This window comes from Gallus gallus, chromosome 5 (assembly GCF_016699485.2).
Source record: "Gallus gallus isolate bGalGal1 chromosome 5, bGalGal1.mat.broiler.GRCg7b, whole genome shotgun sequence".
Lineage (NCBI taxonomy): Eukaryota > Metazoa > Chordata > Aves > Galliformes > Phasianidae > Gallus > Gallus gallus.
In genome coordinates this window covers 9,327,507-9,354,425 of record NC_052536.1, presented here as the reverse complement: position 1 = coordinate 9,354,425, position 26,919 = coordinate 9,327,507, and the positions used below count along the sequence as shown (strand labels likewise).

General features: G+C 41.8%; 1 protein-coding gene across 26 annotated transcripts in view; it reads right to left on the bottom strand.

Moving 5' to 3' along the window:
- The window catches only part of DENND2B (DENN domain containing 2B), a 150,661-nt gene that overhangs the window by 49,003 nt on the left and 74,739 nt on the right, over window positions 1–26,919 (bottom strand). For 15 of the 26 annotated variants that reach the window (XM_046941985.1, XM_046941986.1, XM_015286487.4 and 12 more), the window contains 2 exons: window positions 8,661–9,872; window positions 5,475–5,611 (listed from right to left, as the gene is read on the bottom strand). In XM_046941985.1, coding sequence (XP_046797941.1) covers window positions 5,475–5,611; window positions 8,661–9,872 — 1,349 coding nt within the window. Of the gene's footprint in view, window positions 1–5,474; window positions 5,612–8,660; window positions 9,873–10,094; window positions 10,232–22,829; window positions 22,950–26,919 lie in introns of those variants that run through there. The other 11 variants (XM_046941988.1, XM_046941989.1, XM_040701336.2 and 8 more) reach the window with 4 other exon arrangements.

The window sequence follows — 26,919 nt, the reverse complement described above, 5'->3', positions numbered from 1 at the left end:
AAAATTAAATGAACACCAATTCACACAACCAGTGCTGGAGGAGCACTCATCCATCAGGATGTTTATGATCATGTTCAGATCAAATGGATAAAACCACAAAATCCCCACGCTTTCAGAAAATATCTGAGCTTAGATCTTTAAGACATAGATGAGCTCTTTCAACATCAGAGAAGCTGCAACTGTGCATCTCAGCTAAGGAATTCACCCCAGGAATCTGTTGAAAGGGGAACTATTTCAATGTCAAATTACAGCTGAGATGCATAACAGTGGCTTTGAAAAGCTCTTTCTAAACAGCACTAGGTTACAAACAACTACCCGCTTAAAGTCCTGTCACCTGGTGCATCCAATCAGTACTGTGCTCTCCGAAAAGTAGTGGAGCATCTGCAACACGTAGGATAAGGAGTCTAAAATGTGATCAGCCTTTTGAGCCCTGAGCAATTGAGATTGTATCACTGTTTTCTAAGCTTGTCCAATTTTGCTTTGCCAGGCAATAAATAGAAGAAAGACTGCACAGAGTTTCAGCTCTCTGCTCTCTCTACAGGGACTGCAAGAGCTTCCATTTGTAACCATTAGCAAGAATGAGCTGCAGAAGAAGTTTACCTGATAAATGAATAAAAATACTCTCCAAAAATTTCACCCATTTAGCACTCAGTCCAAAATTACGTGAATGAAAGTAACCAATGAGCAACTCTTAGCACAGCACAGCATCACCATGCAAAAGGGGCTTGCACTTCAAAGAGGTTGAACTCAGTTGACTTCAGTGCAGCCTCTCTATGAATTTAAATTAGGCTATGGGAGAGCATCATCACAATCACTGTACTCTCCATTTCACTGCTGTGCAGTATCTGACTAGAAAACCAGGATATAAAGCTCACAGAGAATCCAAAAGAAGCTGTAAGGGTGATATAGCAGTGAGACAGACACTACAGAGAAAAACGGGAATCTAAATGAATCAAAACATGATGATTAACAGTAACTGAAGTCCATGTATCCCAGTGTGGCATACAACCAACAGCCTGATCATCAATAGGATGAGACAGCTAGAGTATTTGGCCCTTCCCTGACAGGCCTATATGGAAACTGTTTCATTTAATGCATTCTGGCTGTCATTACCCTACATTAAAATTACCACAATTGCACTGTTGAAAAATCTCACATGATTTTTAGACTTTGAAAGGCAAGTGAGGGTCATGGAAGAAGACAGAAAATGTTTCTCTGATCACAGCCTGCACCATCAATCATAGCTCTTTTACCAACAGATTATCTCCAGAACTATTGCTAAGGGTCTGATGCAAAGCCCAAAGTGTCTTAGAGATGACTAGCACAGCACAGTTGGCAGAGGTGCAGTCTCTCCAAGTTTGCTTCGGCTTCACAGCAGCCCAGCAAATCCAGTTTCTCCCAGTTTCATACAACCATTTTGATGTGAGATGATTATATGATAGAAAACAATGTGGTATTATAGTATGACAGACAATAACGTGGCATGTGATGATGGGATTTTACTGGAAAAATGAAGAGCCCCAACTCACTAACCCTCTTCCACGTTTACGGGAAGAACTTAGCAAAATATTCTAATTTGAAAGCAATGTGAAGCTGAAACATCTTCCAGCTGGACCTCAGTCACCATCTCTGCAGCTTTTGGCATGCTTAGTGGAGTATTCAGTAAAACAGCTAAATCATCCCATTTGTTACATGACATGTACCGTGTCCAATTTACATCAGGATTCAAAACAGCTAATCTGTTCAGGAGAGATGAGGTGCTCTATCACGATGTTTGGAGATCTGGACTCCACAGGGAAGGCAGATTAAGCCACCAGCATTCTCTCCCCTCCACACTCGGGATCCCACCTGAAGAGCCACACTTGCCTTTCTTTAACTGCTCAGGCACTCACCTGGCTTAGGCTGCCTTGATGCTGTATCTAATAATACTGATTTGAGACATATTGCTTCGTCTCCTCTCTTATGTGGTCTGACACACTGTGAAAAAGTGACTAATCCAGCTTCATACATTCTCATCTCTCTGGAAAAGACTGTACTTACATACATTTTAGTCTGCTTTGAGCTTTCAAAGTAGACGCAGTAGCTGTCTGCAGCTCCTTTAACTGCCTCGTTTCTTCTGTTTTTCTCCTTTTCTCATTTTCCTCCCTTTGCAGAAGACCAGACTTCCCACACAATTTAACTATCACCTTTTATTTAAAGCCAATCTGAAATAATTTAACTCAGATAACTGAGAGCTTCACAGGTTCCAGAAAAACTTTGACTGACTTCTCAACAAACAAATACAAACAGAGGTGGGCCTGAATCCAAGCCATCTATGAGCATTTCTGTGCTGGGAAGAAGACTTCATTCCCATCAAGAACATGTGATGACTGTCTTACTCTCCTCTACAGAGCACAGAGAAACTGTGGTGTGGAGACAGGGAGACATGAAAAGGAGGAGGAGATTTCAAGACAAGCTTTCAAGCCGGCCTCTGTCACAATGAACAATACCAAATCCCAGACACAAAGGCACGTGCTCTTTCAGAACCAGAACTCTACAGCCAAATCTCTACAGACCCAGGAACTCTGCTGTCAGGGAAACACCAGCTCTTCCTCAGGGCAGGAGTAGACGTTTATGTTCCTCGTCTTAAGAAGTCAATGGAGAAAAATAAACTGAAAGATTGATTTAGAGCAAATTTCCACCTGTTCTACTCTGTCCCTCACTGTAAGGAGTTACAAACACAGTAAGAGTTCTTGCCCTGCCACAGCAGATTTCTTTCTCTCTATTTAATTTCAAAATTGTGAATGCAATTACAATTCTTCTTCTCTTACAAACACAAATGATAATTTACACAGTGTTCTTAGGTTTTCTCAAGACAAAGATGGTACTGTTCCCTTACCCTTGCCTACACTTCACTCTCACCTTTCCTGGTGACGATAACAAGTGTTTTCTTCTTGATGTCAGGTGAAAAATACCACAGAGACAGCAGAGATTAAATAACAGCATTTAAATATCTCAACTGTATTTAGGGGAACAGACTGGAATACTGAAACCATACGGCACATATGACAGGAAATACTGTTGTCCACAAACACAGCAGAAGCAACCATCCCAGACATCTCTTAATACTATGATAGTTTCTTAAATTTGCACAAAGCCAAGCATGGTTTCCCCGATTGGATTCATAAAGCCACATCAATTTTGGTCTGATTAAAGACTCACTCGAAACCACAAGAAGCAAAACAATGTTAAGTTTACTATGACTGCCACATTCCTGTGAATGCTAGTACAGAAGATGAATGAAGTCCACATGGTTCTTTGTACACGGAATACAGATCTGGTTAATATTAGGAATATGTGCCCCGTTATAGAAGTGATTTTTGGTTATAACAGAATGGATCATTATGTTCCAGTCCGGTATTTGTCTTGAAATGAACGTGCAGCTATTTCATTTATTAAAATGTACATTAAAATTACAAAGCTAAACAAAGACTTTTTCATGTTGTCACGGGACATCAAAGAACAATCACTTTTGGTTTAAAGAACCTTAAAGATTTTTTTATTATTATTATTTTTGGCACAAAAAAGTCAGCTTTCTAAATAATGTAAATTAGCCACAACAGTTCATCAGTGTCCTCATTGGTAAAGAAGGAAACGATGCTGTTCGAGCTACCTATAAGCATTTAGGGAAAGTAAGATATTCATAGAATCATGGAATGGCCTGGGTTGAAAAGGACCATAATGATCATCCCGTTTCAACCCCCCTGCTATGTGCAGGGTCACCAACCAGAGACCAGGCTGCCCAGAGCCACATCCAGCCTGGCCTTGAATGCTTTCAGGGATGAGGCATCAACCTCATTCTACCAGTTATAGACCAAAAAAAACCAACAACCAAACTCCACCGCTTCTAGAGCAACACTTTGCAAAGAAAATCTAACACAGCAGTGACCACATTATTTCTAGCTTTGAAGCAGAAGTAGATCTATACAATAAGTTCACTCATACAGGCACCTGGTTTGCATGATATGAAAGTGCTACTTCGGGACCGAGGTCTAGCACTACTGGTATAAATTATGCAGATGTGATACACAAAACTATGATAGTTTCAATAAGGCTGGAGATCAAACTACTTTGGCTTGTCTTTAATCAAGCTTGGCAGCTTATAAGAATTATATTGATCTGGTATTCCCCCCACACTGCCTGTATTGAATGAAGTAATTTGGAATAAGACTGTTAAAGATCAGTACAAAACAGCAAAGTTCTGTGTATATTCACAGATGAGAAATTTTGCATTCTTTTCCCACTGCCCTGCCAAAGTGCCCAAATTATAATCTGCAGAGAGAGCAAGCTTATGGTTCCCATGAGCTGGAAGAGACCACTGTGATTTTATTTTACTGAACCCAAGATTTCTTCTCATTTGAAGAAAGATGCTTACCGGAGCAAAGCCCTGTTTTCACTTAGGCTGACAAACCAGAGACAGAATTTATTTAGTACGTCAAAGCCCCAAGCAAAAATTTGTGGTCACTGTCCCTTGCTGTATCAACTGCCTTGACTGAAAATAGTTTTGTTCTATCGCATCTGACTGCCTTTCAAACATTTTATGCAGCATTATATTGTCTCTGGGCCTCCTTTTTACTAGACTAAACAAGCCTAGCTTCCTCAGCCTGTTTTCAGGGGACATGTGTTCTAGGGCCCCAACTATCTTGGTACCCTTCCAGTTTTCAGTAAATAAGATTCATTGTTCAAAGGAAAACGAAGTACCCTTTGTATCTATTGCAACTGCACAGCACTGAAAGAGTTAAAAATAGTGCAGATATTCATCATTTGTGTGGAAAATCTGTGCTCTGAAGGGCTGCCCAATTTTCAGTAATTATAACAACTTTTTTGATGTTAAAAGAATGTATGCACAGGCCATACATTTCCTTCTAAGACCAAAAGAAACATGTTTTTCTGGTGAAGCTTAATCAAAACAGCATTTTCATTGTGCATTCCTGATGGCTCTATAGCTAAAGGAAATTAATTTTTCTTTAACCAGCAACTGGGACTGAAGGGAGACCAGGAATTGTGCTGCATACAACCGTTTTGGAGTAGTCCTCCCAGAAGTCCTGAAAGGCTTAAGCTGACTAATCAAGGCCTCTGAGGTTAATCTTGCTATTAGGTAGCTCTGTAAACTTTATCTATTTACATTTTTACACCTCTCAACGCTTCATGACAAGGCTGTGATAAAGAGAATGGGAATGTTTGTATCCTGAAAAGCATGGAAAAAAGCTGACAAGCCTATTTCCAGTACCACTCAATGAAGTTTGAAACGATCACGTCCTCCTGCATGCACACAGAAAATTACGCTTGCTCTGATACACTGGAATCATTTACCCTTAATTTAATCTCTCTTTACTAACAGCACTGAACGTTCTTGCACAAGGCACATGTTCAACAATGCATGCCCCAAGCTCAACAACACATTGGGAATCCCATGTACTGCAACAGCTTCTTACCTACAATGTCTTCATAGGCATTTTCTTCTAAAGTGCTCTTAGATCCAAATTTATGCTGGCTCTCAGTCCCATTTTCAGTTGGGGAGGAAGGGTACAATGACTGCAGACTTGACGCATCCTCAAACTCAAAGGATTTTCTAAAGTTTAAAACAAGGAGTAATTAGTAACTAGAATGCAAAATGACTCAAACAGTTATCTGAGCAGTTAAGAAATGCATATAAACTGACTACAAAATTGCACGTCATGCTTTAAGAGGACTTGTAGAGGAGCCTCAAGTCCTGTACTGAAAGCAGTCTTCAGTATAACAAACTATGACACTTTTATGAGATTGGAAGTATTGTTATCCCCATTATACAGAGAAGGAGAAAATACAGAGAAAGCATGTGACATTTTTCAAAGGTTACAGAGTAAGTCAGCTACACAGCCCTCAGATTACACGTTTCTTTGTCATTGTCAGAAGCCCAAGAAAAACGTGGCTCTCTCTCGTCAAGAAAAAGACGTTTCTCTGGAAAGCTTTTCTCTGCTGGTTGTCCTAGGAGATGTAAACCTTAGTTTGAAAACACTTGCATGTCTTGAACCTTCAGATATCTCCCCACGTAAAGGACAGCGTAAAAATGCCAAAGGCAGAGTGAAATGTTTAAAAAAGTCACCTAATTCCCTTGCACAGCCTGTATCAAGCACTGGCAGAAAAGCACAAAGTATGGAGGAAATAAATGCTATCTGGGGTGGATGAGTAACCCTGGCTGATGCCTGGGTTCTGAAGACTTGGGCTTTCTGGCAAGAAAAAACAAAACAAAAAAAAAGCGAGGACCAGCTGGCCCAGATGGGTTTCTGGAGAAAGAGAGCCCTGGCCCCTCTTGCCCAGGTTTACTCCCCTCACCATGGGTGAGAAGTTTGGCCCCAAACCTCTAACTGGACATAGGATAACGCATGCTGCAGGAAGGTGGAGTCCAAGCCCTCCCTATTCCCTGGTTTGCCCAACTCATGTTCTCTGAGGCAATATCCACACTGAAGCTGGGAGGTACGTGGCTTGCGTTGCCAGCTCTACCAGAGCTAGTGTTCATCTGATTGATTGATTTAGTGCTAAAGATGAAATGGACTGAAAAATGGGCTCACTGAAGAGTGTTGCTGTAAGGCTTGCATAGGCTGCGCTGATTCCCATACTTTACTGTTACCCAACACAGATTAACATCAAACCATCCCATCACTCCCCTCCCACTCATTGTCAGTATCAGAAGATCTCCAAGCCTTCAGGGAACATCCATCTCACATGGATATGAAATGTGGAAGCTACCTGAGCATCAGGTCCTCAGAATAAGAAGTGGTTCTTTGCTATCTTTGCTAATAAGACAGACTTCCTCCATTTTACTGTGAAGTTAAATTAACCACCAGAAAAGCTGCTTTCAACCAAATTGTGAAGAGAATATATATACACAGTCCCCTCTCATGACATTCCTGAAAACCACACATATGTTCCAAGGAAATGAATACGTACCCTGTAAAATGTCAAACTGATTTACAAGAATCAACAGACACAGGATAGCACCACAAGTTCTAAAACATACACTCCTCTAATCACAACTTAAATTGATAAACATTGCTTCTGCTTTGGGCTCATGCCTATCAGCACCATTCAGGACCAAGAGTCCATTGCTGAACCGTGTTGCCCCATTTTCTAATAAAATTACAGGAAGCTCAGCCTGCAGAAAAGCAGGCACACACACAAACTGCACCTCTTCCTGAATAAAGCTTTCAAAATTTCAGCTCAAAAATGAATTGCAAAAAAATACCGTGGTTCTTAGATGACATGTATGGCCCCAAATTCAGCATGAGCATGTACTTAAAGACTGACTTTGTTAGCTTAGACCTAAGTCATGAGGTGATCCTGCGGCAAGAATAATTTCTCATGATCCATTCCTCCCTCCACTCACCACACAGACCACTTAATACATACTGTTTTATGACTTGTCCCATAGCTTTCCAATAAAGACTATTATTTATACCTGAACACTGAAAAGGCGTTGTTTGTCTTCCGTACTTTGCATATACTGTGCTGAACAAAATGAGGTCAGCTTTATTTCACAGATTCTCATTAAAACCTGGATTTGTTTGCTCTAACTGAGATTACTGCCAGGACTCCAAGATAAGCACTGCTAATCAAAGCTTGGCTTCCCACATTTTACCCCTTCTCTTTCTCAGAGACAAAAAAAATAGAAAACCAAGAAACCACCAGCAGAATCATCTGATCCATTTCAGAAACAGGTGTTTCTTTAAAGAAGAGAATCTGAAGGCTACTCCTCTTTTCCTTCCCCAGCTCACTTCAGGTCAGGTTGTGCTGACATCAACTTGAAATAAATTGAGACACCACCAAGCTCCAGATACAGAATTCCTAGTGTTCCTCTGAAACGCTGTCTAGTAGCTACTTACAAAGCTCATCACTAGACTTCAGCTGTATATTGTACACATTCACAGACAGCTGAACACATTCAAAATGCAGTAGTTTGAATGTTTATCAATGATTCCTACAGTTTTCTAAACGGAGAGCAGAATGAGTTTCACCATTTCCAAGAAGCCAATGGGAATCACGTAATTAAAACAAGTCAAACTCCACAGGCTACTGTGGAAACATTGCCATATACTCTGCTCACTATTAACTCAAGAATAATCTGAGCTAAAATATGGTTTTCTCAACATTAATCCTCTACAGCTGCTGATAGTAACTTAGGACAATATTTCTAAGCACTGAATTAAACAACATCACCACTATTGCATAAAACCGACACAACTGCTGTGGTAGCAAGCTTTGGAAACACAGATCTGTTGCAGACATGTTTTGCAGTAAACAGACAGCCAAGGACTATAACAGATGACTTACGGTCCTGCTACAAGGGGATAATGAAATTATGCTTGTGTAATGTAAGGGCATTTGAGCCAAAACGACCTAAAGTCTTTTCCAGGGATTAAAGAACACAGGTTGGAGAACTCCAAAGCTGTGGCTATGCAGGAGTATTTCACCCACACACCCTATCCATGCAGTCCAGCAGAAAAAAGCACCCAACTCCTAGCATTTCTCAGGTCAAAAGCACTCTATCGGGGGGAGAACCTGAACTATTGTTACTAAAAAAAATAAATCAACCACAGCTACTAATTTGAAGCTCAAGCAGAAGACATTTCCTTCAGTTTTACCTATTCTGGGATTTTCTGTGAAAGCGTGAGTCTTTCTTCTGCCGTCTGGTCACTGGGGGTGCAGGGGTGGACGGGAGGGGAGGAGGAGCAGCAGGCGTTGGAGATGGAGGTAGGCCATTGCTTGGTTTACTTTTGTGGGTTTTGTCCGCTTCGTACTCAAAGGTGCGTTTGGGCTTGGGGACAGGATTCACCACAGCGTTCGCTGAGCTTTCAAGAAGCAGTTTAGGGTCGGCAGAGTTTGAGGTAACTCCCTGCTTTGTCTTACTGCTTATCTCAGCCTCGGTAGGTGTTTCTGGTTCACTCCCCAAAATAACGCTCCCTCCTTTGCTATTACTTAGGTTTTCACTCAGTCCCTCCACTGCACTCAGAGACTTTTTCCTCCCTTTATCGACACTGTAACAGCTGCTCGGTAACTGGGGGAGGCCCCTGCCAGGCTGCTCTTTTAGTGCTTGCTCGATCTTCTGTATTCTGTTGAGCACAGCAGAGGACTCTTTCCTCATGTGGCCCTTGAGAAAAGCGGCAGAAGGAAGGTCGCTCCTGCCTGGTCTCTTTTCCACCCGATGGCAGGAATCCCTGTCCAGCAGTTCCTCCTCCTCTGTTTCTGGGTAAGAACACTCAGAAAACGTTCGGCTCATTCTTCTGAACCCTTTAAAATCAAACGTCTTGTCGCTGCAAGGAGAGGTCAGCACGCTAGGGCAGCTCTCACTGCCCGACCTCTCCCCAGCATCCCTCTTGTCCACACATGTGCTCATCCTGGGAGACGGCTCCCGACGACACTCCCATTCTGTGATCTTCTGCCTGATGTCCAGCACCTGGGAGCGGACGCTCGTCCGGCTGAGGGATAGGTTCCTCAGGTTCACAGCAGTGCCTAGGGACAGAGTGCTCCGGGCCAGAGGATGGCTCCCTATTGCATCCCCATCCTGAGCCTCCTTCGGGCTCTCCTTTTGGTCCTCCGCCTTGAACACAGACAGCCTTTTATCCAAAGCTCCCACGCTGACGGCTTTGAGAGGGTGGCTGGGAGAATCAGTGTCTGATGGGCTGGTGGAGGTGCTGTGCAGCGCGGATGTGCGGCTGCTCCAGTCCTTGAGGCGCAGCCGGGAGCCAGAGGCCTTGGTGAGACGCGTGGAGTGGCAAGAGTCCTCGCTGTCACTGAGCGGGTAGGCTGGGCTTCTTGGCGGGGACAAAAGAGGCGGTGGAGAGACTGACTGACACCTAGAAGCAGAAAGAAATAAAACATCAAGTCCTTAGGGAAACTACAGCTATGTGCCAAGCTTCTTCTGGCTGCGGGCAAAGCAGGGGTTGTTCGCACACCACAAGACTACCCCAAAGGCACCAGATACCGATCAGCCACTTAGTCTGGAAAGGGAGAAACAGTACTTAGCTGAAGTCAGTGACAAGCTGAGCATTCAGCGTGTTCAAAGCCAGTTTTCTCACCTCTATTTGACCCCCAACTTCTCCAGGTTTCCTGAGTTTAAACACAACAGAAATAGTCTCACAGCAGACCATTGCCTTGAATGCATCTACCAACTCCAACAGGACAGTTTCCTGGCCTCCCAGATTAAGGATTCCCTCTGCAAGGAAAGGAGATCATCAAGGAGAAGATTCCCACTGCAATAATTGTTAAGGCTGACCAGCAAGCAGATGAGTTTACTCACTGGCTGCTTGAGTAAACCAGTTTCAAAAGCTGTCAGTTTTTGATTCATAATATCTGAAGCAAAGGACCTTTGTGGTCAGCAACAGCATTTTTGCCACAGCATTTCAAATCCCCAATGTATACAGTAAATTAAATAAGACTGGAAAAAAGAAGATATGTTTTGTCTTTGGTCTGATGTTGTTGCAAATGGATTAAGTTCTCCTTATCAAAGAGAACAGAAGCAACTCTATCAAAAGAGTATTACAGACTGAAAAACACAGACTAATCTTCCCACAGTCCCCGCTGAAGAATATTAACTGTACAGAAAGGCCTCAATGTTACTTTGGAAAAAACCCTTGGAAAAAATATTTGCAATGATTTGCAAAATTAGCCATTGTTACTTGGGTGTTGTACGTTGTTACAAAGACTTTAAAAACAAAAAGGACAAAAGGAAATTAAACAACCCATTAATCAGCTGGCTCACTAGTGATGAGCCAGCAATAAAAAGCAATAAAAAGCTAAAACCATGTCAAAAAAGGGGGATTTTTACAGCTCTGACACAATGCACCTACACAACCATAGCAGAAATAATCATGGCTCCTTTGACGTTTTGCCCTAGGAACCTCTCTGTTTCAAGAAGTAAAGAAAGAAAAGGAAGGATCACAGTACATTGTCTTGCATATGCAGCCAAATTTGTGTCCTACGAAGACTGTAAACATCAAGTTGAGTTTTTGTTGCTTTGGGGGTTTTTGCGCATTTGCTTTTTATAAAATATCTTGTAGACATAAAATCAAAGTGGAAGAATTTTTTTTTTTTTTTGACCAAAAGAAGCCTCAGGAGCAAATATCAGCTGTAGCAAAGGAAGAAAAGGCTCAGAAGATCCCTGCTGCTGGGTAGGTACCCACAGACACCGGTGCCAACCACTATGCAGGAATCTAATGGCCCAGAGCACCGACGTAATTCCCGAGAAACATACTTTGAGGTGGGATATTTTCTCCTCCTTGAAAAACACAGCCCCAAACCAAATCATTAGGTTTCATCCCGGCATCCTACAGTTGGTCATACTTTGCAACCAAAGCTCAGGAGTATCAGAGAAAAAGGAAAGTTCTGCTCAGAAAAAGACACAAGTTACCACAAAAGATGTTTTTCTCTTTTTCGGAGTCCTGGGAAATCAAGTCTTTTTTTACACAGACGTTACACTTTTTGGTGGCTTCTCTTCCTTCCTCACTTTGAAAAAATAAACGTAATTCTTACAGAAAAGACAGATCACGCACCAAAGATGAGCGCAAACACTTCACTAACAATTACTTAAAGCTCAGTGCAAACTTTCCTTCATGTTAGGTCAGAAAGGGTGCATATCAGAATATATTCTTTTCATTTTGGGTCCTAGAAGTTCAATTTCCTGTCATTCTATGCAGCTTCAGACAGGTGTCCTAAGATATCTCAAAAGATCAAAAGCAGGTGACAGAGGATGGGGTTTTGGCTGGTTGTCACAGCAGAGTTTGCAGTGAATTACCTAGAATTACCTTGGCCTACTGCAACTTAAATCAGCCTCGTCAGACCTGGAGGGCTGCCATGACTCTTCATTTTTCCCATTCGTCTTGTCTAGATCTCTTCAGTTTAATACCATGATTATCAAATGTGTATTACTCTTAGCATTCCTCTAGTTTAGACTCGAGATCATATTCTCCTTATATCTGAATGTCACATCTGCCTGCCCTAGAGCTGCACTGACACTGGCCTCAACAATACAAGGATTTTGAAGTGGAAATGTATTTCACATATAAAGAACACAGCCTCCACTGCATCCTTTGAAGTCACATCAGCTAAATCCACCGTTAGGATTCTGCTAAGGGACAGGACAGACCCTGAGAAGAGGCTATGCAGAATTCTTCAGCACACATTAACACTTCCTTCTTCCCTTTGCAGCATGGGGAAATGGACATCCAAATTAATTATGTTGAGATTTAAAAAGCATTAGACTACAAATGCTAACGTGTTTTGACAACACTTTTACATAAAAAGACAATGAAAAAAAAATCAGGAATAATGTTTACAAATGCCTTACGCAGAATATCTGGAACCCCAGAATAGCAAGCAGTGAACACAAGACCCCTGAAAGCATCCTGCTATTCATGTGTAGACCAGACTCCAGGCCTCTGTTTGATGTTGCTCATCCAGTGTTGCTTTTAATTGAATACCTCTGCTGTTTGCATTCAGAATATTTATATTCCTGATAGAAATAGGAACACCATCTCTCTCTCTCATCTTTCCACTTGTTTTCACTGACAGGAAGAGGTTTGTTGACTCATCGGGAGAGAAGCAAGGGGGAAAAGCAAGGTTTGCATGACCTGCAGAAGTTGCACAATGTTTCTACTTAGAAAATACAAGCCACACTTCTAAATCGTAGGCTTCTAATGAAGTGGCGGCACTTCATGCTTGATCTTGAACCCCTGAAGGCAGTTAAACTCCCACTCACTTCCTCTGCACAAGTTTAGGAACGCAGAGCAAAAGGCCCTTTTAAGACATGTATGATGTCAAGCACTTGGGATACCATAGTTAACGGATTGTTTCACATCGTGCCATTCTGTACACTTTCATTCAGGTAGAAGAAATAGGAATAATTCAACAAGAAAGAAAAGCAAAACCTTGTCTCTTTGTCTTCAGGCGTGCTTTCACTGAAGGACAGTGGCAAGTAACAGAACCAAGAGAAGAATTGCAAAAGCCAAACAGCAGATGATACAACATTCCTTCCTCCAAGTAACCTACTTCTCTTAGAACAGTATTCTCTCAAGGGCAAAATAATTCCACAGTCTTTTAAATGGATATTACTGGACAGAAACAAATAACTTGTAATCTTCTGTAGGCAGTTTGTTAAGTAAAATGCTTTTATTGAAGTTTCCTGCATACAGAATGACGCGTGCAGTACCTTACGAGCGTGTCATTACATACACTGTCAAAATATTGTGGATAAACAGCATAACAAATAAATGCAGATTCCTTAATAAGTTCACTTGAGCAGGACCTTCCTCCAAGCAATGGTATTAGAGACTATCCACATTTCACAAAACACACTGGAATGCATTGCTCCAATTCCCCAAGTGATACATGCATTCCTCCAGCATGCACCCTGAGATGAGCAGCACTCCAACTGCTTGTCAGTCAGTAGGCACAGTGAATTGTCATCTCAGTGGCAAACACCTGTCAACGCAGCCCACCGTGACATGTAAACAGGTCATGCACAAACCCTGAGCTACCTTCACAGTTGGAGTCACTGCTGCACAGCAAAGGAAGCAGATGGAATCTGAGAGATTTCCATCCCTCCAGAGCATGCTTAGCTTTGCTGCTGTGAATCATTCCATAGCACTTGGAGTTCTAAACACATATGAGCTCTAAGTTCCAATTCAATCTCTTCAGTTTCTTTTTTTCTTCACCCAAACACAGACAAAAAAATTGCTCTACAAGAACTGTGATTCTCAAGACCCACTCTCAAACAGAGATATATCTTCCAGCGTGTGCCTGAAAGATTATTTTCTCTAACAAGGGCTAGTATCATCAGCCATCTCCTTCCATTAGTGTGATGGATTACAGTGGATCTCTATCGTATTCACAACACGGAGAGAAGCACTTGCTGCAGTGCTTTGAGGTAATTTGCACACTACCAATCACAAAACAGTAAATGAAAATGCTGAACTTATACCCTCTTAGTGAGGTCCATAAGCAAGGCTGACTTGAACTAAAAATACGGGTGGTGGAGAAGGACTGGTTCTTGGGGCCATAAATATCTGAGCCCTCACGCCATATCTCACTCCAAAGTTGGGAAGTCTCCAGTTTTAAGCAGGACACCAGTCTTTTCCTGTCTGCACGGTGTGGGTGCTAACTGTTGGCTGTGTGGAAAAGAGAGAGAGAATTTAATTCTTGGAGAAGATTCTGAAAGCTGGCAGCACAAAAGCAGTACCAAAAGCAGTGAGCCTGACCTTCCGATCCAGTTAAACGTGTACAGCTCCTGTTCCCTTCCATTGCCAAACATTAACTCTAGAAAAGGGAAGAAATGAATGGCAAACACAGCGTGGGCTTTACAACTCCCATAACTTCATTAGCTAGCTTTTAACAAGGGGAGGCTGCAAGAACTGTGGCTATAAAGCTGCCTTTGTGCTTCTGGATATCAGGAGAAAGGTGAGTAAAAAGAACTTGCATTTGTTGAGGATTTTGTTTCCATGATGCACACAGGTTTAATAAACACTAATAAAATTCTTAAATTCTTAAGTTGCACTTCTGATGTGGAATTAAAAGTGACTGGATGGTGGTTAAGTGACTTCCTCAAGGAAGTAATTCACACTACTCTAGCCCTCCTGAAGTGTCAGGAATGACGGCACTGATCACCCTTTGCTGAAGGCAGACAAGTCAGCAGAAACTGCTCAGCTCTCTTTTAGTTCTTCCAATCCCACTGACTGTGCTTAAACCAAAACTAAGCAGATACTAACAGTTTTTCACTCTCTCTATTCCAGGTAATTTCCTGTTCCAAAAAGGTCAATCCTGTGGGAGCCCATTTACTGAAGGATGAACAAGGAATGTGTTGACAGAAACATACTGGGTCTTTCCAGGCTCCTGTTGATGAGATCCCATCATTTCATAGGAACACGGAAGTTTGGCAAGCTGAATGTCGCCCAGCACTGTTTATATTCCTCAGGACTTTCTCCCCCTTTTGCTGGGAAGATGTTGCTTTATTAGTGTATTATTTTGTTTTTCTGCTTAACTCTGATTTTCCTCAGAGCTTGGCGTCCCTTTAACAAGATAACCTAATGCATATCAGGGCACTATAAGTAAAATCTGAATTAGCTGTAACTGTATGCATGTTACTCAAAAACAACAACAAAGCCACTTAATTTATCCAGTAACTGAGTTTCGGAGAATATTTCTCAAGAAAAAAAATGTGAATAAATCTATTTTTATTCATTATAATGTGACCTCTACAGAAGAAGAAAAACAGCAATTTTGAGTCAGCTCAATTCTGACTGCTCTCTGTACAGGCTCACACTGCTCCAAGGGCACTGTTGCCAGGACATCATTCAGCAAACAAACAGAAAAGCCCTCTGCCTTCAGAGACCTATTTGTGAAAGCTCATGACAATAATCCATACTTTGACACAAATAAGATATGGAAGAACTGCTACGGTACAAAAAGATGCCAGTCATGCCTCTGTAGGTGTAAAGCAGTAGAGTAACTCAAAGGCTAAAAAAACATAATGACTTTGAAGAAATGTTGAGCAACACTTGGCAAAAAAATATCTTTCTTTCTCTGCATACAAGGACTGGGAATAACTGGGAAGTCAGACTGGTCTAACTGGGTGCTTAGCACAAGGGTCAACTGTGCAACCATCACAAATGTGTGGCATGAAATGGCTTTGCTGATCAGCCAAGACAACCCAAGAGGAACCCATGTATTGATGATACTTTGAATTCTGACATTCTCTTTCCAAAAATAAATGACTGTGTTGGTTTGGGCAATTTCTCTGTATGCTGCACTAAAGACAAATCAAATCTTTCTTTAGATTAATTCTACCAGGAGCAGAAAGGGATGTCAGGATGAGTATTACCGTTACTCCTTGTAACCGAGGGCCACGGGAACATTAAGACCAACCAAAAGGGACCTCCTAGACTACTAAGTCCAAATAGATCCCATTCTGTGAGGCAGTCAACCTTTCTGTCAGAATATATTCTGTACGTTGGCATAGCATACACTCTAACATAATTCTCTATATACATCAAGTAGGTAACTACAGGAGATACTTAATTTTCTTAAATCTAAATAAAGCTTACGATAAGTAAAGGAGATGAACTTTTCACACTCCATGCCGGGTACATGGCAGTTAGGTGGTTTTTGAACTGATTCAACATGGTAATGAAGCAAGAAGTGGAACTTGTCTTTTCTTGCCTCTGGCTTGGAAAGGAAAGTGATGTAAGTGGCAACTTAATAGTCACTCTTCCACCAGATCCCCTATTATTTTTGAGCTCTCACCAGAAGTACAGCTCAAAATCCCCAAAACCCTGCATAACAGATCATTTCCTCCTTTACTGCTGACTTAGGGATTTTGACAAAAACAAAACAGAAATTACTTTCCAAACTTAACAGTGAATTTGCATAATAAGACTGTTTGCAAAAGGGTCAGTCTCATGAATACATGCTATTGTTAAAAAAATCACAGCACTTAGACAGAACAAAGCAATAAGATCTGCCAAAGCGTTTGAGATCCAGAAGTTCTTAAAGACGATAAAAAACATAGAGGCAGTTACTGAATGATGGCTGCTAGGACTGTGAATCAAACAAACAAACAAAAATATTAAGTGTTATGTGCTATTTTTAAACAGTGTAGTTCCTGTGCTCTCAGGTGCTCGGTTCACAGGAGCGATGGTGGGCCATGGTTGCGAGAGAGCGCTGTCCTACAAATAAACCCCTTCAGAGCTCTGAGTCCCTATGGCTGGTTCCTAGAGAGAAGTGCACAGAAACTCAGCTGGCTGTAGCTGAACTGTGTTTTTATGGCTTACAAGCCATGTCTGATTTACACCAGTGAATTTCAGGAGTTGTTCTGCCAAAGTAGATTACGTGAAGCGGCAAATATGCTCCACAATTGTACCAAAAAAAAAAAAGCATAACAAAAAAGATCTTCAAATAAATCAAAGTTGACGAGTCAGGTCCTAAATACTCAAATTACACTGGATTTGTAAAGCAAAGACAGCAAGAAAATCTGACTGCGACAAATGACTGTAAGATAAAATGTGATCAATCAACAGGCAGCAGTAGGTACGGGCCTTAGCCAAGAAATTTCTACGGGTGAAGAAGATAATAGGAAATTGTGAAAATATCTGGAGTAAGAGGGCTAGATTCCCCACTGACCTAAATTTATGGCAGTTTTCTGCATTGCTAAAGGCAGGCACAGGGTGGTTTTTAGACTCTGCCATGTTTAATTAAGTCTTTTTCACCCCCTTTGTTCAGATACTGCCCCAAACACAGGCAATCAGGCACAGAAGATTCACACATCTGCACTTTACCTTCCATCCCAATGATCAGAAGTTGTCTGACGGTGGGAAAAAAAAAAAACCTCAAAAGCAAGAACTGAAATGTCAGGGGCAGCCATTCTTTCTTTTCTAATGAGGTACAGCGCAGGTTTCCTAACACTGGCCCTTATTTTCTCCTCAAAGTAATGAAAATGGATCAAAGTTGAGAATGGAAGACTCCCTCACTGTTATCCTTTTCCTTTATCATGTTCTGAATGTTTGCAACAGATATTTCCACTGTTATGTCTTCACTTTCTCTGATTTTCAGGATGTTCTGGAGGCTGTTCAGAGCAATTTAGTCTCACCTGCTCTCTTGTCATCTCAGCTTTTTTGCTAAAGAGCTGCAGGACAGCAAATGATAGCATTTTCTTAAATCAGGCAGAACACACAAGCTCCTATGTGTCTATTTAAGAACCACCAGTCCTCGAAAACTTGCTCTTTAACAGCATGTCTGAACATGACTGTTCCAACTCCCAGTGCATATGGAAGCTCTCAGCTCTGCTTTTTCAAAGCACAGGTAATTTTTCAACGTGCTTCTTTATCTGGCTGGGAATCTCAAAACATTTAATGCTTTGGAACTCATTCTGTCAGAGCTTTGCAAGTCTTCCATGCTTACATGCACACACCTTGGGAAGGATTAAAAAATTGCTTTTATGAACTGTGGTGTTTGATTTTTAACATAACTGAGGCAATTCTGGGTTCGGCAACTTCTAAGTCTAGAAAAGCTGTTGTAGGATAGGTCCTGTTCTTTTCTGCTCTCACAGGCCAGTACACCTTGCAAGGTCATTCTATACTTCACTGAAATACTCTATACCCAAAGGGAAAACAACAGAATTATAAGCCAGAAAGCCGTGAGCCCTGGCTGCACACAAATCCAGAATACAGCTAAGCCTGCTTTTCTTGCTTTGCCTATGTATTAATTTTTAGGTCACACAAAACATCATCAAATAGGCCTATGAATAAATATATGGTAGAGACAGAGAAAAAGAAGGGAGATTAGGATGGCATCTGGTCTTTAACAACTTTCCTCAGTCTCACCCACTCCGACAAATTGCTTTCAGAATAAACACCAAAATCTGTTATTTCCTTCTCCACAATGACATACTGTCCTTCCAGACCCCCTGGTTTCGTTCCGGTCCCCACTTCCTACTGCCGTATCATGCAATGTATCAGTCAACAGGTGCCAAACTCCCCTTTGCTGGCTGTGTTACCTCTTTGTTCAGGTACTTCGTCGTTCCAACGGGCAGAGATCTGAGTTTGCAAGTCCATTGGTGCCCAGGGAGACCTTTCTGTATAGATTTGCTTTTCTCACTTTTCTGTTCTCATAAACTAGTTTAACACAGCGAGAAAGCATTCTCAAAAAAACAGGTTATAAAACTGAAAGCCATTATCCATATGTCTGTTATGAAACAGACATTCCTAATTTCTGCCATCATTTCAACTATTAATATCACAATTCAGCAAGTCTGAGGCCTGAGACATCTGGACCCAGTGAAAAAATACTACATGCCACAGCAGGATAACACCAAATTGTTTTATAAGGTCTGAAAATGCCTGTGCTGCTTCTGGAGTTACCGCTCCTCATGTGAAATAAAATACAAACTATGTTAGGACCAAATCCAGCACCACTGGAACCTCCTATGAACACAGAACAACCTCAGTATCAGCCCTGAGCACAGTCTGGCTCAACAACCTTGTGAGACTGCCCTGGGGTTGTGAAGGCAGTTCACACATAACGTAAAGCCAAGGGAAAAGAAGGAGTAACTTTGATTTTAAACTTTATCTAAAGAGTGCTCAGGCCTCTGAGGGGCCTCATACCTGCCACAGCTGGGGGCCATCCTTTCATCATAACAACTGCAGCAACTCGGTTCAACTTTGTGCTAACTTCTGCATAGGCCCAAAGCTGAAACAAGGGCACACAATCAGCACACTCCAGATTACATGATTGAGATGGGATATTTTTCCTCACAAGGCCACATGTTATGTTTCTGTTATAAAGACAAAACAGTGTGGCAGCTTTCTGTTTGATAATCTACTACTCTTACAGTGGTAAGGCTAGAGAAACACAGCCTGTTTCTCCATCTTCAGCTTAGTTTTTCTAAGTTTGTCCTTCATGTATTGGAAGGGCACATTTCAACCTGCCCAGAGCTCCAAATGTCTCTATGCCTATAACTTTGACTGTTTTTTTCCAATGCAGTAAAGGGAATTACTGCTTTCTTCCATTAACTGTCCAGTCAGTTTTGGGACCAAACCCAAAGAGTCCTCTCTCCTACCAATGCATTCATATCACTGCAGCCCCTGAAGGTGGTCTAAACAGTTATCCTGATTTATTTCTTTTATTTTATTTTTAAAGAAAAGAACAAATTCTTAACAGACTTTGTAGTGGGGAACAGCAACAACATCCCTCAGAAATCACAACTTATACGTAACACCTTATAACTCTCTATAACCACCTGAAAGGAAGTTGTGGTGAGGTGGAGATTGGCAACTTCTCCCGTGTAACTAGCAATAGGACTAGAGGGAATGGCCTCAAGTTGTGCCAGAGGAGGTGTTCAGGCTGGATACTAGGAAAAATTTCTTTTCCAAAAGAGTGATCAGGCACTGAAATGGGGCTGCCCAGGGAGGTGGTGGAGTCACCGTCCCTGGAGGTGTTCAGTAAACATTTAGATGTTGTACTGAGGGATGTGGTTTAGTGGGGAAATACTGATGGTAGGTAGATGGCTGGACTATATGATCTTGGAGGTCTTTTCCAACCTTGATGATTCTATGACTCTATGAACTGCAAGAACAAAATTAGAAGATATATTCAGCACTTGGAAAAGCAGAAAAGAGCAGAAGCAGTTGGTGAGTGAGACATTGCTAGCGGTAGTCCAAAGTATGGGAGGAGGAAGGAAGAGCACTTGGTTCTTCCTCAAATACCAGAAAGAACTGCTCAAGTGCTATGCAGCACTTCATATGTTCAGAAGAAATCTGCTCCAAGTCTTCTTTTCCCCAGCACAGCGAGGATACAACAAGAGGAACAAAGGAGCACAACTACAGGTAAAAACATATTAAGAATTGACCCTGTACATGTCATGAAGGGAACTAGGATTGTCTCCTGTTCAGAGGCTGCATTCAGCCTCTGGAGGAGGAGTGACTCAAGGCTTCAGAACCCTGGCCTTTCTTATCATCTTAATTTTCCTCAGTGGCTCTGACCTCATGGAATGCAAAATAAATTCCAGCTATGACAGACAAACATGACCCTTGGTACATGCTACAGTGTGCACAGATTTGTGCACATGAAGTAAAATGGAATGCTTCCCTCGACTGTGAGAGGGAATTTTCTGTCCATTTCGGTGATGGTACTCCTTCATTCAATTTATTTAAACATTTGTGAACTGGATTTTCTTATGTCAGCACAAATCAAGAGCTACAAAGAGAAATTGCTAAAGATGCAAACCAATGCAAAACTCATTATTATGGGAAGATTTAATGCATTGACCCGAAACAAATGCATACTTATGAAAAAAAAAAAAAACTGTTTCAAGTCTAAATAACATTGGCGCTGAAAATTAAATTAGGTTTCTATATCTGACTTGTTGCTGTATCCTTTGTTCTATTTTCTTATGTTAAACAAGCCAGAAAAATAAGGAAATACGCTGGGTATACCCGTCACTGAGTGACATATGAAAGACTTTGCCAGAAAAGAGTGGTTGGGTTCTGTTGTTTTTTTAGCTGAATACAATTTCGAAAAATACTTTGATCTGTTGGTAGATACACACACAAAAGGAAAGAAAAAGAAAAAGATCCAACCTATAATTTGCAATGCCTGTTGCTATCATACTTATCTACATAACAGTCCAGTCGAGGCTAAATATAACTTCACCCTGGCCCTAATTCAAAACAATTTCACTGAATATCAACAGAAGATGACCAGCCAGTACTCAATCACTGCTGCACAGCAACAGTCAAAACCATGATCTAAAGGAAACTCGCCTAGAGATTCAGACGTTAGCTTCTCTTTGCTTTGTTTACTGAGATTTCAGTACAAATCTCAACAGGAACAAACTTCCATCAGACAGAGACACTCATAATCACTCTTCACTGTGATGAAGGGTAATACAAGCGTGTACATTACTCACCGCGCTGAAACGAGCTACCCAGACCACATTTCATCACCACACCTATAAGTGCAGTGGGATCTCAAGCTTTAATTTGGAGTCGGGATAATATCTGGGTGATTTGTATTCCCCTTATAGTGATTTTGTTCTCATAAGGCCTTGGCTTATAAAACTGTGGATTTTGCTTTTCTGTTGGCCTATTAGCTTTTATAAGAAGCTGGACAATACTCTATTATTTTCATATCCTACAAGGGAATTTACATATATTATACTCCTGAGGATGAAAATCACTTGCTACCACTTACATGCAACGGGAACATTACACAATAATAAAGAACTGCAAGGTTGCTTAATGCAGAATGCATTAGAGTGACTTAGAGCAAGCACACAATTTTTCTTTCTCTCATCCTTTCCACCTGGGACAGAGCCAAAAAAAGTCTCATGTTCCTACAGGAAGATACAGAGATAGCATCAGGCAAAGCAGCAAGAAACAAAAATTATACAGAGCAAATGCAGCAAAACCAACATGTGTGCACAAAAGGATGAAGAAACAGCAACTAGTAATATTTACAAGTCCATCAGCAAAAAGTATTTGCTCTCTTAAAGACTGTGAACACGAACAACAAACTCCCTATTGCCCAGGGGCTCTCAGCTCATGAATATTTAGAGCAACAAACTGAAGTCTACATTCTGACCCTAAGTTACTTCCCTCAGAGCCCTGTAGACTTAAGCCCATGATACTGTTATTGTTTCTTGAAAAGCACAAATCCCTGTTATTTATTCAGTGGAAAACAATATCCAAGTTGTCTTTTGCCCAGAAAGTAAGTTTCTTACAGAGCAATGAGTATTAACTTAAGTAATAAAAAAGTCAGGCACAAAAGCCAACACACACAAGTGCTCCAGATGCACTACAATTAACACTGGCAGAAGGCACAGGTAAAAGTACTTCTTTCTGACTTAAAAAACACCTTTAATGCTTAAAGAGAAATGAGAATTCTCATCAGACTAGACAAGAATGTGCATTTAGCTAGGCAGAGAAATCAGGTTCTGTCTGAGAGCATGAGAGGCAGGGGAGGAAGGGAAGAGATGTAGTGTTGTACAGTCAGGTTTTAGCTCCGCAGCGTCCCTTATCCTACACCAGAGCTGCAAACATTGAAATTAAAGACCTTCCTAGCACTATCTTTAACAAGCAGAAAGCTGATGCTGAGTTCCTGCCTGTGAGCAGCCGCGTAACTACAAAAGCAGGAGAGAGCATGAAGGAATTCACCGCTACAGTACTTTGCGCTCTTTCACTTCAGTTTTTGCTCACTTCCCCCCACACCTCTGGCAAGCATCCAGCTGTCTCTCACTGTGGTCACTCAGCACTCCCAGCCAGACTTACTCAGAAGCTCTTCCCTCCGGGAAAGGTGCAGAATGCAAGAGAGGAATTCCAAGTCCAAGCCTGCTCTGTCCTCTGTGCTTCCTGAGAGCTTGCTGCTCCGCTTCTCAGGCAGCGAATGACACACAGTCTGAGGACGTTTGTCAAACCTCTGTCCCTTTGTGTGCTTAAAGGGAGGAAACTGGCATTAATGTTTAACAAGACTAACACCAGCAAAGCCTTTCTCTGCTCTCTGACGTGACGATTTTGAAAGGACAGGTGTGTGAGAAATTGGCAGGCCAAACATTCTGGTTGCCTGCAGCTTGGGAAAAAAAAAAGTTCTGTTGCTTTGTTTTTATTACCCTTTGGTTTGGACGTTGCAGGGGCCAGTCGTTTACAGTTTGTTTCCGAACCTTTAAGCTGAGGTGACCTGGCTGCCTGCTGCTAACAGAATAAGAGGAGCTGTACCAGGCACACCGAATCACATGCAGATGGACATGGCTAACAAGCCTGCCCGACCTGAAGACCACGTGAATGACACTGCTGTCCAGAAGGGAAAGGGAGAGGTTAAAAATCCACACGCAAATGCTTTCAAGTCTCTGCCAACAGTTTGGAAAGGACACAGGCTATCTGCCATCTCCTCTATTTGCCTATGTTGACATAAAGTGGTTTCCTAAATCAGCAGCAAATGAAGGGGATAGAGGTTTCAGCCGAGAGCCATCTGATGGCTGTGCAGTTATTCAACTGTTGGCACTGCCAAGTCTTCCTCCAAGCCTCTGCTGCAGCCCTGAGGCACAGCTGCTTCCCTGGCAAGCGTTCCCCTGCACACACACACAGGGCTGAGTCAGCTGCAAGCATCTCCTGCTGACAACAAGGTTAACCAAACTACCCCATACCTGAGCATTACCGATACCAGCCTGTCCCAATCCACTCATGTGCCCCACGTGAGCAGTCCTGCTGCCAGCCAGCATCCACCAGAAAAAGAAAGAAGTCTTTCTGAGGCTTTGCTAGCAGGATTTGTACTACAAAGCATTTCTATCCTTCTTCAGTAGTTTCTGCTTTCATGGTTCAAATAGTTGTGCTGTTACCTGGAAAAACAGATGACTTCTGAGAAATGATAATGCATAGTTCTATAGACCGGAGCTGGCCCAAATGCAACTAACCTCACTGCAATGATTACGAAACATCTGAAGTTTTGAAGAAGTCACAGCTAATGAAAAACATAAAGGTGGATGACCCAAAAGTCCTATACATCACTGAAGACTACAGGCCCAAATTTGCAACTCCTGGGCTTTATGCAGAATAAACGAGATGGGATTCTCCCTCTACAGAGGGCTGAGCATTACTCTGAGACGCTGTGCTGAAACATTCTCTTGCTCAAAGCATCCTAGGCAGTATAAGCATCTTTTGTATGCATGCACTGTAATAACAGGGGTTGCATCTAACTGTATTTCCATTAGCTTCTGTTTTCCTCCTTGCAGGGAAACAGTTAAAGTTTCATTTCCTTCTAAAGGCCACTTACTGTTAATGTTCCCCTAGTGTGAATATAAGGATGATACTCAGTGTGGATACTGTATCAAGCACTTGGCTAATTCACAGTTTCTATACACCATGCTGTCTGGGGAATAGTGGAACAGTCATTACAGTTACTGAGAGGACAAAGTCAGCGAAAGGAATGTGAGAATGCTGCAAGAAGTTCACTTCTTGCTCTGCCTTTTTGGACAAACTGCTTTTTTCCATCAGGGAAGAAACACACAGCTCTTCCACTCCTCAGTATTTCACGACGTTCAGATCTTCCTTTTAATCTCACCCTTTCCAGGTTCCGCTGTGTCTTTGAATTTGCCGTTCTGCTCAAGTGGGAAATTACATTTTAGGATAACTAAACAGCACAATAAGCTGCTAAAAGGACACAGTCTTTCATCTCTGAACTTCTGGCTCAGACCTGGACTGATTATGGCAGAGAACAGAAATTGTTCCCCTATACCAGTGGCTTTCCAGCAGCTTCAGTGTAAAGAGATGAGGCTCTTAGAGCAGCTCCTAACAAACAGATATTCATGGAATATGAAATATCATTAGTAAAGCTCATAACTTGTGTCTTTGTTGGTGTATTCAGTGAGATCATCATCGTCTCCCTTGTCCAGAAACCAATAGATTTTCATTCCTAAGAACAACTTCCTCCAGAAACTATGAAATTTCGGCAGCACGTTGTAAAAATGCTTTGCACACCTCTCCTGTGCTGTAACCCCTGTGGGCTTCTGTCCAACTTTTATCCCCACTCCAACAGATTTTAAAAGAAAAGACATAGAGCTCCTGCTCTGATTCCCTATTGCAGCACTGAATGCTTTAGCAAATATCTTGCTTACTGCTTTTACTCACTACATTTCGGTGCAGTAAAAGCACTAGAAAGACATCAGAAACACTTCCAAAACCCCGCTGTTGTAATAATTTGCTGCAAAAATATATAACTGTTCAGTTCAAGCCCTCGTACGACTGAGTACACTCATGCAAAAATAGAAACCATCCGTGATTAAATAAATATAGATTTCAGTGTCAGTCTATGTAGTCTTTGTACTGGAACAGAACACAGTCGGGTTAAATGTGCTGCTTTCAGTCTAACCTGTCAATAACAAGGCTCTGCTTTTTAAAGACTTGCTCCTTCTCATTTTAAACGTTATTTTCCAGACTTCTTAGCAAATATGAACCTTTTAGAAAAGGTAATTTTAGTGATGGCATATAAAAGAACCATGCATTTAAAGTGCCATGAGAACTGAACTGCTCTGAGAAGAAGTTAAGCAAAGGATTTTCATGCTGCCTTCATGGACCTTCTGATCCACCTCCCCAGAGGTCACATCTGACCAAGGCGAGGGAAGGGAACGTGATGCCTCAGGCCATCATAAGCCAGCACTCCACCAGTGCTTCTGACAGATAAAGGGCAGCAACAAAATCAAAGCCTCTATTCATGATTTTCCCAATTTCAGGGTCATTTCAACCAATGCTTTGACTTGTTTCTGATAACAGCAAGCACACCCTATCTCCCACAGGCTGAGTTCGGGGCTGAGCTGTCCCAAACACACCACCAACTTCCCCACGTAAATAGCAGCTTTGTATTTCTTTCTGAACCGAACATAGCGCAGTGCTGCTGGGAATCAGCCTTCTGAAAGTCTGTCAGTGGCACAGTTCAAGCTGTTTCCTCTTTAAAGGAGTACAATGGATTTTGCATCAGTTATTCCATGTCTAGTTGTCTGGCTGAAGCTTATCTGTAACTATTTTCTAAATATCGACAGCAAGGGGTGCTCAGGATTGGGAGCTGTTTTAGCCCTGACCTCCCCACAATTGATGGAGCAAATAAGCTTGATTTTTGAAGGGTACAAAATTAAGAACTGGCTTTAGGCAATTACAGATCGCTCCTTTCCAAGCCAAAGTCTCACTCTACTCCCACCAGAATCCTTGTAAACAAGAGCCTGTACACCCAACTAAGCATGAAACAGCAACTGCCAAGCCACTGAGTCAGATCTCCTAAAAGGTGTGCAAAACCACCAACTACTACCAGCTTCTGTTGCCTTCTCTGCTGTTGTCTTCAGCATCTACACCTGCATGTCCACTGCACAGAAAAGTTCTCTTCTTCACTTGTTTGTTTGTTTTGGTGTTGAGTTGGGGCAGCAGCAAACACACCAGCATGTTTTCCCACAGTATATCATCACAACACAACTCAGTTGGCATCCAACCATCGCACTAAATTTTCTGTTAAGCTTAAATAGGCACATCATTCAAGACATTTTTACACAGGAAGAGTGGTTTGGTGACCCCCTTCATATCTGCACCTGATATTTTATGGAGACTCCTTTTAAACCATTCAGTGAAACTTTGAGCCCAGGTAGAGAGATTTTCTCCCACACTGTTTTGAACTTGGGTGAAAACCATAACTGAAATGCAGCCATCCATAAAAGGGAAGGAAGCAGCTTTCATATCACTGCTCACATACTTATTAAGAAAAAAAAAAAAAGAGATAAGAGAACATCATAATTATGCTAAGACGATGGGAACCACACAGCGATTATTGGGAAAACTGCACACTTATGAGATTCAAAGAACAACAAAGTCTCATTTTAGAGCA